We start from the raw sequence: 15,689 nt of genomic DNA on the forward strand, positions 1-15,689 counted from the left end.
ATTTTTTTAAAACAGATTTGCTCTTATTTCTGGAAACCTCATTGTTACTTTTGTACTACATTTTGTGTTATTTTTTCCACACTTCTAACTAGATTTTGCTAAAGGTTGTGCTGTTTGTCATATCAGTTTTATTTTTGCCAAAATCCGATATTGTTTTTATAAAATTCATTTTTTGGCCAAATTAGCTTTTTTGAACATTGACTGCATTTCTTTTAGTTTAAGTTGATGCTGTCTTTTTGCCAAAGTCAGAATTTTTTCCAAATCAGATTTGTCTGCTAAATTTGGTGTTGTTTATTCATCATTTCAATCCCCCCCCCCCATCCACTGTAATTTCGTCATGTGGGTTGCATGAGAAATGAACTGAGATTTTAAGATTGTACACCAAAATCAGTCTTGAGAGAATTTGAAAGCTGCAGTTTTAACAATTAATACCTATTAATCATCCACTTTCTAAAACTGAGTGGTTTGAATACTAAATCTTGTTCAACATTTACACATTGAAAAACTTTATAGTTATTCTTGTTTTATAACAATGTTTGTTCAAGTAACTTATCCTTAACTGAACAGTTAATCACGTATGTTCACCATCGAGACTAGTGTTCTACTTATTTGTATATGTTTGGTTAAGGAAACAGGATGTACTATAGGGAAGACAAAAGTTAGCACATACAACCGAATCTACCTAGAAGCAATCCTTCCAGCTACAGGGTAGCACTGTTGCACTGTACTGGTTAAAGATTCTTAAGAATGCTATTACGAAATTGACATTTTACGTCAACCTAATCATTAAAGCAGTAACAGTTGTTAAAAACTAATAGGAAAAGTAATTGTAGGTGTTGCTATCTTCATTTCAATAAAATATTACATTTATTTCCATATTAGCATGGTATGATGGCATGTTTTAAAAGATAACGAAGATAGACAAGCCTTATTCAGCAATTCAAACCTCATTCTGGAAAACAGTCCTACTGACAATTTTCAGTTTTTGATTTGACTTTAGTACATTTTCACTCAGTAAACAGATTCATACAATAGGGTGAAAAAAATTATGCATTTTACAATGAAGGAAAAAGGAACCCTGAGCACAATAAACTATATGGAATATTTTGTCAACAACTTTATTTACCATCTGTTTAAACACATCCCCAAAATCCACCAGAGTATTTAGCCATCATAATCTGCAACTCAATAAGGTAGATAACGTAAACCTCAACATCTGTTGCCATTCATTCTATAAAAAACAAACAAAAAAACTCTAAAAAACTGTCAGTCATTGTCTGAGACATTCCCTGCCGATTTTACATGTTTACTGTCTACTCAATGAAATAGTTCTTAATACTAAGCAAATATGTTGCTACTGTGAATCAATAGGTCTCATTATACATGAAATGGCACATCACAAGACTGAGTCCAGTGTTGATAGTTTTTAATCAGATGAATATCTCGTATTCAGCACATTCTGTACTTATGGCTCTCTCTCTCTCTCTCACACACACACACACACACACACACACACACACACACACACACACACACACACACACACTTTTTTAAAAAATTTTTACAAAAATGCTAGACAGTCACTTATCACAGTAACTATTACTGTGTCATTTAAATTTCATCATTCCAAAGAAAGCATAGACATGCGAACTCTCTTCCAATATGCAAAATTGAATCAGGTACACTAAATGTAATTGTTAATGATTTTTAAAAATTATATGTATTATTCTTAGTTCTTAAATTTACTATCACTTTTAAATCTGAGTTTTTGTGAAATGCACTGACAGTGTTTTATGCCATAGTGTACCAGTGTCTACTTTCAGTGCTCTAGATGTAAATAATAGTTTCTCATACAGAAAAGGAAAAGTCCTGTCTGTAACCTTACAATAAATTTAAAAATTTTATTCATATTAACAAATACACTGCTAATTTTCCAACAGTGTTGCAAACTATGTGGAGGAAATAACTCCACCCCTGAATGCAATAATAAAATATGAAAGCTTTCAAACCTACAGCTGGCAGGACAGTGAATCCAGTAAACAAAGAAACTTTCAGGAAATAGATTAAAGACTTTAACATAAGGCTTTATATTTTCAGGAACATCCTCAGTTGATTTAATATTGTACCATCCATTTTTTCTGTCGAATGTATTTTCTTCCATTACATGGACTTTCCATGAAGTGTACGGATATAAGCAAAATTGGAGTACAAGTAATTACAAAACTTTATATTCTTTCATCACAGCTATAAAAACTTATTCCTTCCTTTAATTAAACATTCATAATATGCTCTATATTGATAATCTCTCAATATTACAGTAACCAAAACTTAAGTGAATGTAAAGTGTTTTACTAAATGAGAGCAAAAATCTATACTCTAGTACACAAACAAAATTTCTCACATTAAAAATTCTAGTATTCCTGCAAGGGCAAGCTAAATTAATATACATAATCTTAAAAGTCACATGATGCATCACAGCTCATGCAGTAAAATATTTTATATAATCTGGCAACACTGGTTATCTGAAACAATCATAATACACAATCAAGGACATGCCATTTCTCACTGTGACCTAAAAAGTAATCAATTGCTTCAATAATTCAATGGGTGTAATAAATACTGTGATGATCAATAAGAACTGTCATGAATACATTTCCCATTTACTCATTAAAATCAATAAATACAATGAATTTTTGTTTGCTCTTTCTTGTGGTTTACGTGTTTACCATTCCTGATAAGAATTCATGTTATTTCTGTTTTCCTCCCTGTTGCGGGCACCACTGTTTCTGCATTCAAAGCCATTTTCATTTAACGACCCAAACCAAATTCTTTAGCATCATCATCTCTAATGTCACCATATTCCCACACATTGAGGTGATTCTTCTTTGCCACTTCTTCTGCAGCTTTGTATTCTTCAACCTTAAAAAGCAAATATTTGAAAAGATTATAGCATCAACAAGATACTCTATATTATCCATAGTACTTATGCAACTATTTGAGTACAACAGTATAATAATAAAAACAATCTCCCCCCCCCCCCCAATACACTCTTGTCTGTCTGTGGAGAAGGAATTAGTCTAAACAATTAGTATATTTTTCCTTTCTGTATGTGTATTGTCTAGTTTCATTTCGTTGAGGCACTAACTACACTGATATACTAAATTAAATTCCATTTTGGAATATTTATTAATTTCTTTGTTATTAAGTTATGGCAGACATCTTCAGTGTTTCCTATCACTTACAGCATTACAATCAGCTGTCTTGCTGTTGTCGCCAAAGTAATTCTCATTGATGCTGTACTTTGGGCCTCAGCTAGCAAATTTATTTAATTAATTATTTCTTAAGTTTTTAATTAAACCTGGCTTGCCATGCAGTATTTTTGTATTGAATTATCATGTGTTATTCCAAAAAGTTATATTAATAGCCTTGATCAGATTAGACCGTACATAAATGTGCCGGTAAACATTATTGTGTTGTGGCACAATTTGCATTATTACATGTGTGTTGTTTGTGTCACAATAACTACACTACAAATTTTTGTATTAGTCTTTCTTAAACATTTGGCCGGAAGTATGTTTCTTTTAATCAGAGAATGTGAACTGAAAAGGGTAATTTTCACTTTGCATTTGCATCACATTTATGTAATAGAAAATGGCCACATATTGTTGCAACAGTAGTTTTGGCCAGGCATTTGCAATCAACCAAAGGTAATTGAACGAGCCATTAGGACAATTCTGCAGCTAGGCACTCCAATAGTACTGGCTCATCATCCTGCAACACCTCTCTCTGCTGTCAGTGGCAAACAGGACTGCTACATGCTGTAGAACAGTGCAGGGTATCCACAGCCACCTACTTGACAGGAACCTCATTCCTAAACACTGTTGGAGCAAGTATAAATTCTTCCCGCTCAGGTGGTAGCAGAATTCCTTCACAAGCATGCATTCCAGTCATCAGCTGAATGCATGACTAAGCTATCAGAGCCTCATCGAGTGTGTCACCAAAAAGGCCAAGCTACTGAGCTACAAGCTGTCAGCTAGCGTTGACGATTCCAGGCTGCTAACTGGAATCATTTAAATGAGGCCACCTTATGGGTGACAATGTTCGACACTAAAGCCACACTCTGAAGATTGTGGGTTGAACTAGGAATGTTGTCACATTCCTGCCACCTGCCTCGTGTAGCTTACACTAGCCAAGCCAACTAACTCTGCTGTGCCGCGGAGCTGACGCCTAGGTTGGGGTCAGCAAAGGCAACGTCGACATCAGTTGCTGTCCCAGCAGGGTTTACAGGCTGCTATGGTGGTGATGATGATGATGATGATGATGATGATGATCGGTTTGTGGGGTGCTCAACTGCGCAGTGCTTGTACAAATTCCCAACCTTTGCAACATCCAGTCATCTCAAGGCAGGTGCTATGAGCCAGTAGGGTCAGCATGTGTTGCCATCATCACTGTATGAAAACAACTAATAATAAAAATTTTCTTGTTAGAAAGCACTCTTATCTCTGAGCTCGCCTCTGTATTGGAGGTCCCATCCCTCAGCTTCCCAAACACAGCTCGCCTGAGGCAGATGTTATAGTCCTTCAACACTGGTGTTAGCCAATGGTAGCAGTATGAATGAATTACGAGAGCCTCTTTTGGAATAACTAGCTAGTTATGTAGTGGACTAACAACCGTATTGTACTACAATTATTTTGTTCTTTTATACTTAAGCAACTAGTGAGCACTTCTAGTGATTCAGACTCAAAGCAATTTACACTGCAGTCACGAAAACTGCCACAAAGTTTCATTTAAAGTTCAACAGTAGGTGTACATTTCTTCCCAATCCCTTCAGTTGTGCTTCTAATTCCAATACCACATATTAGTTTCTTCTCATTCAAATAGCATGGTGAGCACTGGAAGATTTGATTGCTCCAATGAATCCATATGCGCTGTAATTAGTTTAATCTTTTCATCATAGTTTCCATGGTAGTGGTGATTAGAGGGCCTGAAATATATTCCAAGTTCTTCACTTGATACTAACAATAGAAATTCCTAAATGGAATAATACCCGAGACTGGTTGTTGAAATCTTGTGAACACAGTTCCAGAACTAACTGGTATACATCCTCAAACATTTCATGACACCCTTCTTTGCAAACATTCGAAATTCTGGTTAGTCCTATTTGGTATGAGGAACATACAATTGAGCAATATTTTATTATTGGATGCACAAACATTCACCTTGTGGACTGACTGTGGACCCAGTATTCAGACAATGATGATGCCTGCCACCTACCTCACCCGAGACTGAACCTACATGATAATTCTATTTTATATACATGCAGACTGTTACATCTAGTTATGTGTATGGCTTGACTGACACCAGTCGTGAATTACTGATTTTTGGCTCAGGGTGTAGTTAGTGCCGACTTGCCATCAAAAATAATATGCTGCATTCTTCCTACTAAGCAATCAACCCAATTACAAATTTTATATCTAACAAAAGCGCTGGCAGGTCGATAGACACACTAACAAACACAAACATACACACAAAATTCAAGCTTTCGCAACAAACGGTTGCTTCATCAGGAAAGAGGGAAGGAGAGGGAAAGAAGAAAGGATGTGGGTTTTAAGGGAGACGGTAAGGAGTCATTCCAATCCCGGGAGCGGAAACACTTACCTTAGGGGGAAAAAAGGACAGGTATACACTCGCGCGCGCGCGCGCGCACACACACACACACACACACACACACACACACACACACACACACACACACACATCCATCCGCACATACACAGACACAAGCAGACATTTGTAAAGATATATTTGTCCCACGTGGAATGTTTCCCTCTATTATATTCATATCATCAATTACAAATTTTGGTTGACATCCCCATATGGTTGCACTTTCATTAAGAAGTGTTGAGTGTCATGCTGAGTCAAATACTTTTCAGAACTCAAAAAACACTACATCTATCCGAATGCCTCGATTCAGGATGTCACGTGAGGAGAGTGCAATTAGAGATATGCATCATCATGTTTTTGGAATCCATGCGTATTGGTATTTAGAAGGTCATTTTGTCTAAGATACATGATTAGTTCTGAGTTTAGAACACATTCTAATATTCTACAACAGACATATGACACTAATAACAGGCAGTAGTTTTGTTTAAAACTTCTGCTAGCCTTCTTGTAGATAGCTAGATAGGACCTGTGGTTCCTTCCAACTATTGACCATAATGTTTTTTTATTTGAGGGATCTATGGTTTACAGGTGTAGCTTTACAAACTTTTACAAATGACCACTAGAGGACACTACTGAGATGAGACTACTACTGTTTCAAATTATTTCGTCTGTTGTGGTAAAAAATTGAATATTCAATCCTAAATGAATATTTATCTGTGAAGATAATTGTTTCTGATCACTTTCGCGTTATATTATCAAAGCTCTAAACCGAGATCATCTCAACTGGCACAAGGAAATGCCAAAGCCACACACAACACTGTAACAGGAGGTGAAACTTTTATATATTTGTATGAACCTGAAACTAAGCAGCAATCAACATGTTTGTGTATGCTAAGAAGGACCAAAACCAACAAAAGTGGTTCATTTGCTTGCTTCTGTGGTTATACCAGACACATCATGACCACTGATAGCAAGGAGTGAAGAAATGTTAATACTGTATGGTATACCATTTGTTTACCGTAAGTCACTGGTGAAATTAGGAAAAGCAATGGTTCAAATGGCTCTGAACACTATGGGACTTAACAGCTGTGGTCATCAGTCCCCTAGAACTTAGAACTACTTAAACCTAACTAACCTAAGGACATCACACACATCCATGCCCGAGGCAGGATTCGAACCTGTGACCGGAGCAGTCGCGCGGTTCCGGACTGTGCGCCTAGAACCGCGAGACCACTGCGGCCGGCAAAAGCAATGGAAAACATTGCTTTTATCATATCAATGCCAGCTTTCACAGCATGTCAACCATTTGACTATTAATAGAGAAAATGATAATACTGCAATAAATGATTTGGGGGGGAAAAGGGAGAGAGAAAGAATGAAAAAGAAGGGCCAACTCACATCCAAATTCTGTATAGAATCTGATAGGGACTGTCAGGCAAGGAGTTTTGCACAATTTTAGTGATTATAGCTGTTGTTCAAGACCACTGGCATAAATATTGATGTTATCCACCTTTACTGTGGTTTGATAATTAAACTGGGATAGTACTCCTGTATCATCCTTTTTAAAGGGACATTACTAAAACTGAGTTCAACATTTTTACTTTTACTTTGTACCTTTAATGGAGGTTGTGTGTCAGCCATGACTTTCTGGACACACAACTTTTGTACCACTAACAGATTTTACAGCCTCTAGTAGTTTTGTGGATTACTGAGACGGTTACAGCCAAATACCATTTCAATCAGATCAGTCACTAATTTAGTTTTGTTCAACTGAGCTCTCAAGTTGATGTTTACTTTAATTACTGATCATTTCTGATGTTTATGCATGTCATCACATATGCTCAATGTCTTGGATTGATGTATGGGGTCACCTAACTTTCCTTTTAAATTGGGATGGAGGGAGGGAGAAGGTGTCTTATTCTTAATGGATATCTATTTCCAACAACCTCATTCTTACAAGTGGGTTCCTCTCAACCTAGTTCGAGTGATCTGCCCTTTATAATGCTCCTCATTTTATTCCTCCATTCCCTTGATGTGGAAGACACTACTAGTTTCAAAACAATGATAGTGTAAACACCTTCCTGTGTGTATCAGCAATACTGACATTTCTTACATGCTGGACAGCAATTGTCTTTTCTAATAAAAACATAATACGGTTAAGAACACAAACACGGAGCATTAAGTGAGAATACTTACTAATTTTTGGAGTCTTTTTTCTCTTCTACTGTCAACCAAAAGGAGACCATCTTTAATAAGATTTTTAACGATATCTTCTTCATGGTCATTAACTTCAACCAATGTTACATGGGGCAGGTTGCCTATCCTGTATTCTACGTTAAGTAAAACAGGACGATTTTCCACATCACTGATGAAAGCTTTGACTGCTTCTTCTCTGTAGTCATTCTGCAAAGAGAGAAGATTAAAAATATTTTTAAATGAAGGGATAACAGCAAGTAGGCAACTGCATGAAGGCCAGCAATGGGTTTTTCTCACTTTGTGTAATCATAAGCAATGGAAGATCAGATAATTCATGTAAGCTCTTCGCAGCGGTACATTTCTGTATGGCACCCCTCTATGGGCGGCTCATCAGTGCCATAAATGAATTGCGTGAAATTTGTGGAAACTTCATGTACTCTTTTTTATTTAGATAGTAAGTGTTCCATGTAAGTCTACTGTTCCAAACGCTAACTCAAAGAATATGCCAGATTGTGTGTTACTGATAACAATGGAAACCCCCATGGCAATATTATGAAAAAGATACATTTCCACTCACCACACAGCGGAGTTGCCGAGTCACAGATGGGCACAACAAAAAGACTGTCTAACAAGTAAGCTTTCAGCCTAAAAGGCCTAGACAATACACTAGACGACACACATGTGTAGGCAACTCACACACATGACCACAGTCACTGCCTGCCGAGGCCAGACTGTGAGCAGCAGTACGTAATGGGAGAAGCAATCCAGGTGGTGAGGGTCAGGAGGAGGCCGGGGCAGGAAGGAGAAGGATATCAGGGTAGGGATGGGGGACAGTAAAGTGATGCTTGTAGCAGCATACAGAGTGTGTGTGTGTGTGTGTGTGTGTGTGTGTGTGTGTGTGTGTGTGTGGGCGGGCGGGCGTGCGTGCATAGGTACGTGTCTCTCCACTGGATGGTGAGTAGTAATCTATCCTTTTCATAATGCTGTCATTATTCCATACTGGATTTTCCACTGTTTGGATTCCTCAGTGAGTAAGACAATCATCACAGCTTTCAGAGTGTAACTGGCTTATGTACAATACTAACAAAATTCTACTATTGTGAGCATATACAGTGTCATACGCATGTACTGCACAATTTTCATGAAGTTATATGAAAGAATGTTTTTAAAAAAAAGAGCAAAATAACTAATTCACAGGAATGACCTAGATGACACTAACCCACATCTTAACACTGCTAGTTCATGTGTCTTTCAGAGAACTTGTGGTGGGTGGGGGAACACGGCAATCAGGTGTAGCAACACCTGTCGACAATGGAAAAGTAGTCACTGGTACCAAAAAATTTACCACTTAAAAATACTCTGTGTCCATCAGCAGCAACATCTAGACAATAGCTAAATTTGTTATAAACTTTACACAATGTATCCACTTTTACAGAAGTTACGGTGGCTGTTATTCTGTTTTTCACTTCTTCTATATCATGAGGTAAAGTGGAGATGAACACAGTTTAGTAACTGTCAAAGTTTTCATCACTGAAGTGATGTTTCATACTAAGTTAAGTCAGTACTATGACTGGACACTATATTCTTTTTAGTTTTTGGAATCAAATGAAAACAGAAAATAATTTTCCCCCATGCACACACACACACACACACACACAAAAACCCGAAGTTCCATCAGCTAACTTAATAGAGGAAAGGACTATGGGAAACAACACAACTGAAAATCTCATATTTTTCTACACCTTCAGCTCCACTCCTTTTGTGGCACCAAATGCTCTTCGACTGCCCCCTACCGTTTTCTCTCCCGTTTTTCTTTCTTTCCCCTCTACTACTCTTCAATCTCCATAGCTTTTAATCTCTCGCTTATCACACAACAAATGTCTAAAACAAAATTCTACTACTGTCTCCCCATTTTGTTCTACAGGATAGTACCAAACAATCATTTCATAACAATTTGCTTTAACAGATTAAACGTAAGAGAAATATCAAACCACCACCTTTACTGTGATAACAACAGTGTGACTCCATTTTCCAACCACCACCCACTTCCTTCAGCTAGGGTACGCATACTCCTTTCTTGTAAATTATCATTTGCTAACTTTTTATACCTCTCCATGCTCCCACAGTTATCTCTTGCTTTTTTTGTAAGCCAGTATAATTTTTTTAGTTAAATCAAATTTCTAGTTTGGAAACTGTAAGCCGATACTGAAGTAATTCATACTTTGTGATTGAACTAGGATTTATTAAAGGTAACAGGAAAGTGATGACAACATGTCATACTATCATTCCAAAATTATAGTAGAGGAAATTGCTGAAAAGTGATTTTGGGTTAAATGCATCACCAAATCAGCAGCTATTTGTGCCATCCGATATAAAAGTAACAAGAGTGTAGGACTGTCAAACTCAAATACGCAACTATTCTTTAGATATCATCAGTTTACTTTTTCTGTGGGACATTTAATGAAAGTATCTTTCTATGGCAGTGTGGCGAAATTTGGCATTAATGAGTTATGGCAGCAGATGAACGATGCGAATGTCTTTGCTTATAGCTTGAAACTGCCTGCAGTGTGTCTCCTGGGCTCATCACCATATTGGTTGGACTATAGATCAGGCTCATCCAAGAATTGTACCCAGGGGGTGCGGCCGCAAGGCAGTGTAGTTCAGCACCCCGTACATGACCGTGTCACTAGTGCCTGCGTAGGAGCAAGATAGAGAGCTGTGGAGTGAGTGAGACTGCACAGCACTGCTCTGCGCTGGACTGCCCCGCTGTCAGATCCAACATAAACAAAACAACAGAGGAAGCGCAGCTCTGTAAAAGTGGTCGATGAGCGGTAAAACAAGCAAACCATTTCCGGTTCAGTTGACAATTAGTGTTCATGTCGCAGAGTTACTACGCGAAGCTTTAGAAAACATTATCCAAAACAAGAATGGAAGGATTCTACTAGTACTGCACATGCACACTCGTCATATGTACGGTAGGCATCTTTTAAAAGAAGATCAATTTCTTAAATGAACTAGTGTCATAAATATCCTATTTTAGAAATAATTTGATGTAAGGGATATAGAGTCTCATTGTTACTGTTAGTAGTTACAAGTAAATGCTTTTGTTGTACTTCTTTTTTGTATCCCTTTTCAGAGCTTAGACATCGGATCCTTAGTTTGCGGTTTTGTACGCAATAATTTTAATTGACGAAGTTTGAAAACTTATTAAGTAAACAGAATTAAGGTTATAAAGATCTTTAATCCTTACACTCAACATTGTTAAAGAAGACAATTAACTCTTTTTCGCGAAAATGATTTTGTCTAGGTTTGGCACAATATTCCGGGAGACTGATAATCTCAAAGATTTAGCCAAATTTTTATTGCGAAATAGTGAACGGTTCTTAGTCTTGGCAAGCTTTAAAACCGAAAAATGCACTCACTCACAAATACACATGGAACCCAACATTGAGAGAACTTTGGCCACGTGCTTATGTAATAGAGGATACTTCTCTCATGGAAAACAACTGTAAAAGTCATCCGAAGTTTTACAAATAAGAATGCAGTCCTTCAGGCAGATATCACACTACAGGTCAATCAGTTCTAGTTGAAACACATGTGAGATGTCCTCCGCCCGAAGGGAAAACGGGTGAACAAATATATCTAAGGCTGGTTGAAGCTCACTTGTTTCCAAACACTTCTTCTAATTCGCAATTGATTTGAACATAATCTGATATATCCACACCATCTTTAATGCTGTCTAATGCAGGGAAGTGTCGACAATTCTCCTTACGCAACTGTTTCTCCCCACAATTAAGTTCTTTTTTTAAATGTTTGAATCGTCTGCACTAAATCAACAACAGACTGATTTTCGCCTTGTTCGAAGTATTTAAATGACCAGTTGGGTCACTCACAAAAGTCATATTTGCCACCCACATAGGATCAGGAGTAATTCTTCTGGACATCCTTCCATTTCCAAAAACGTATTGATTACATCCATCAAGCAGAAAACCCGATGAAGCACCTTCCCATCTTACTTCGGCATGGTAGGGGACGTCTGGGTATTCCGCTTTGATATCAGCCAGAAATTCTTGAAATTGGCGACTTGGGAGTCCATGTGAGCGAAGATAATTAACTGTTCGAATAACTGTGTCCATTACATTTTTTAGTTTGACAATCTTTGCACAAAGTGTCACCTGGTGTATCAGACAATGGACTGCGGCGAATAAGGAACAGCTGACTTCAGCTATTTTTGACGTGACGTAACCCAATAATTCAGTGTGTATCCCTCGTAGCGCAGAGGCTCTGTCCGTTGTTACACTGGTTAGGCATTACCATTTTAAACCCACTGACCTGAACACGTTTTTCACAGCTAGAAAAATATCCAAACCCGTGGTTGTCTCTTTTAATGGTATAAGGTTGAGAAATTCTTCGGTGACACACAGACTGTCATTGACAGCCCGAATAAATATAACGAGGTGAGATATGTCTGCAACGTCCATTGACTCGCCAGGAGCAATAGAAAATGAAACGGAGTTTGCCGCTATCTCCAGTAATTGCTGATCCATATCTGAGGCGAAAGAGATATTTTTTTCAAATTTTCCACGAGATATGCTGGACAAATACAAATCACCAATTCAACCAGGCAATCCTTGATGAGATTCCCAGATGCAAAGGATTTCCCTGCTTTCGCAATTCTCAGCGAGCATTTGTAACTTGAGTGCAAACTTTGCCCTCCTGTTTCCTGCTCTAACCAAGTGGAAAAACCTTACAATTAATTTTGTATGATCCTGTTTTTAAAACACTTTTTATCATTTTAACAATTAATTGTTTCATTCATTGAAACCCAAATAAAAAAGTATCAAAAAGATTGGTTTCTGATTCGTTTTCCCCCCAATTCCTCTCAAAAGTGGCCATAGACACTAGCAAGGACAGTGAAATGTGGTTGCAAAATAAATTTTTATCTGTTGGAATATTTGCATTTTAATTAATTGAAAACATAGATCAAACTACAATCCCATCCATCAAAACACAAATACACAAAAACAAAGAATGACTCTTAATGACACTTTACTGCCGGAGAGAGCATTTGTCACGGTTTTTCAGAAAGTACCAAAAAATAACGCATCTGAAACTTTTGTCTGTGCGACGTAATTTAATGCAACCTAAATATAAAAATTAACCGAAAATAAATGTTCCTTGTTGCTCAGGAAGTTTCATATCAGCGCACACTCCACTGCAGAGTGGAAACTTCATTCTGGAAACATCCCCCAGACTGGCAAAGCCACGTCTCTACAATATCCTTTCTTCCAGGAGTCCTAGTTCTGCAAGTTTCACAGGAGAGCTTCTATGAAGTTTGGAAGGTAGGAGACGAGGTACTGGTGGAAGTAAAGCTACGACGACACGGTGTGAGTCTTGTTTGGGTAGCTCAGGCGGTAGAGCACTTGCCCGCAAAAGGCAAAGGCCCGAGTTCGAGTCTCGGTCTGGCACACAGTTTTAATCTGCCAGTACGTTTCATATCAGCGCACTCTCCGCTGAAGAGTAAAAACTTCATTCTGGAATCTGATATTCGTTAACTGGCACACTGCTAAGTGACATATCAGATTATGAAATATAATTTTATTTATTTCCCACTGGGTTTAAATAGTGCGGATGCGCCGCTGCTCCTTTTTTGTCTGCTGCTGTTGACTATCTTGATCCACTGTAGCCTTACATCTGTTGACTAACGGTTTTGTGTCGTATCAATGCTTTTTACCGCTGCTGTCACGGTGGTCTGTCTTCCGTACGAAGCACACGTACAGCGGCATGGCGAGGCGCGGTAGGTGGACCGCACGGGCATCCAAGCAACACGGCTCGGCCACTGCAGCAACATATGAATTCGCCGGGGGCCAGCGCCCTACATATAAACATTAACCGAAAATAAACGTTCCTTGTTGCTGACAATCTGCCAGAAAGTTTCATATCAGCTGGCACCCCCCAAGGGCACAGTTTGGATGAGCCTGCCCTAGATACAGGGAAACCGTGGCCTAGTCAGATGAGTTCCAAATTCAGTTGGTAACAGCTGATTGTAGGTTTCGAGTGTGGTGCAGACTCCAAGAAGCCATGGACCAAGTTGTCAGCAAGGTACTGTGCAAGCTAGTAAAGGCTCAATAATGGTGTGCGTCGTGTTTACATATGTATTGGTTCCTCTGTTCTGTTCGGCTATTTGGAGACTATTTGCAGCCATTATGGACTTCAGTTCCGAAACAAAGATGGAATTTGTGTGGATGCCAATGTGCCATGTCGCCAAGACACACTGTTAGCGATTGGTTTGCAGAACATTCTGGACAATCTGACCAAATGATTTGGCCACTCGATCACCTGACATGAAGCCCATTGAACATTTTTGGGACATAATTGAGAGGGCTGTTTGGGCACAAAATTCTGCACAGGGACCACTTTTGCAATTAAGGATGGCTACTGAAACAGCATGGCTCAATATTTCTGCAAGGAGACTTCCAACAACTTTTTGAATCCATGCCACTTCGAGTTGACGCACTATGTATGGCAAAAGAAGTTTCGACACGATATTGCAAGGTATTTCATAACTTTTGTCACCTCAGTGTGTATGCATTCACTTTGACACAAGTGATTCTTTAGTATGTCGCATTTTTCTCTTAGTAAGTGCAAATTTTTGTTACCAAAAATCAAATTTTCTACTGGTACAACGTTGTAGTTTTCCTTTACTTTATTTCTGCCTCTTGTAGAATCTTATTATTTCTTGGCTACAAGTCTTAATTTGAGCAGCATCCTTTTCTTCTTACATTCCTCTCATATCATTGTAGTCTTTTTTCCATTACATCCTACATTTTGAATGTATGAAGAATGTGCGTTTTCAACATCGAGTACAACAGATTTACTTCCATATTTTCTCAGCTAAGACACACTGCTTCCAAAGAAGTCTTCCTTTACAAGGGTGGACTGAAAGATAATGCCTCTGAGTTTTAACATAAAAACTGGTAAGGCTTTTTAAATAAAGCAAATGTTATTAACATTCTACATCTTTATTCTTCATGTCTACATACATGCAGCCTTCTGCTACTAGAGGGCTCCAAATTGTAGCGCATAATATGGTGGTGTGTAATATAACTGTCAGTGCCTGAGAAACAGCGTGCAGTAGTTGAATTTTGAGACTGAAGAGTTCGTCCACACATGGAGCACCCTCTTTTTCACAACGACGATGCTAGAACTCATATGCACTGCAATATCTGCAACAATCCAATGGCTTGTGTTCACTATCATTGATCATCCTCCATACAATCCTTTCTGACTTGCCCCCCATTCAATTTTCAGCTGCATCAAAAATTTAAAGAACACCTTTGAGGACTTCACTTTAATAGTGATGAAGGGTGCAAGCAGAAGTGAGGTTGTGGCTAAGTCAACGAAGTCCAATGTTCTACAGTAATGGTATCAACAAACTGATCTCTTGTTGGGGGGAAAAATATGTTCATTGCCAGGATGACTATGTTGGGGTATGAATATGTACACACGAAGAATAAAGGTGTGAAATGTTAATAATGTTTGTTTTATTCACAAAGCTTTATGAGTTTTCACATAAAAAATTCAGAGGCATTACTGTTTAGAATGCCCTCTTTCTTACATTCCTACTACTGCTGGCCAGAGAGGCATGTCACAACATCCAAGTTTTATTAGCAGTAAGCATGCCTGGCAGCTCGAAAACCCATGTGCAATAAGGAAGACTCCTGAGGACGTTGCAGTCCAAGAGAGTATAGACTGTTATTAAATACAAATTAGGTGCTACTGTTTGCAGCAAAGAATTTTCTAAAATGATGTTACAGGGCAAAGCTATT

The 15,689-nt window shown here is 38.2% G+C and overlaps 1 protein-coding gene across 1 annotated transcript in view; it reads right to left on the reverse strand.

The window, feature by feature from the left end:
* Positions 1-1,102: 1,102 nt before the first annotated feature.
* Positions 1,103-15,689, reverse strand: part of LOC124612327 (staphylococcal nuclease domain-containing protein 1) — a 110,755-nt gene continuing 96,168 nt past the window's right edge. Inside the window, exons 14-15 of the mRNA XM_047140464.1 lie at positions 7,861-8,067; positions 1,103-2,919 (exon numbers count right to left, since the gene is read on the reverse strand). Coding sequence (XP_046996420.1) covers positions 2,809-2,919; positions 7,861-8,067 — 318 coding nt within the window. The 3' untranslated portion in view covers positions 1,103-2,808. The remainder of the gene's footprint in view (positions 2,920-7,860; positions 8,068-15,689) is intronic.

This window comes from Schistocerca americana, chromosome 4 (assembly GCF_021461395.2).
Source record: "Schistocerca americana isolate TAMUIC-IGC-003095 chromosome 4, iqSchAmer2.1, whole genome shotgun sequence".
NCBI lineage: Eukaryota > Metazoa > Arthropoda > Insecta > Orthoptera > Acrididae > Schistocerca > Schistocerca americana.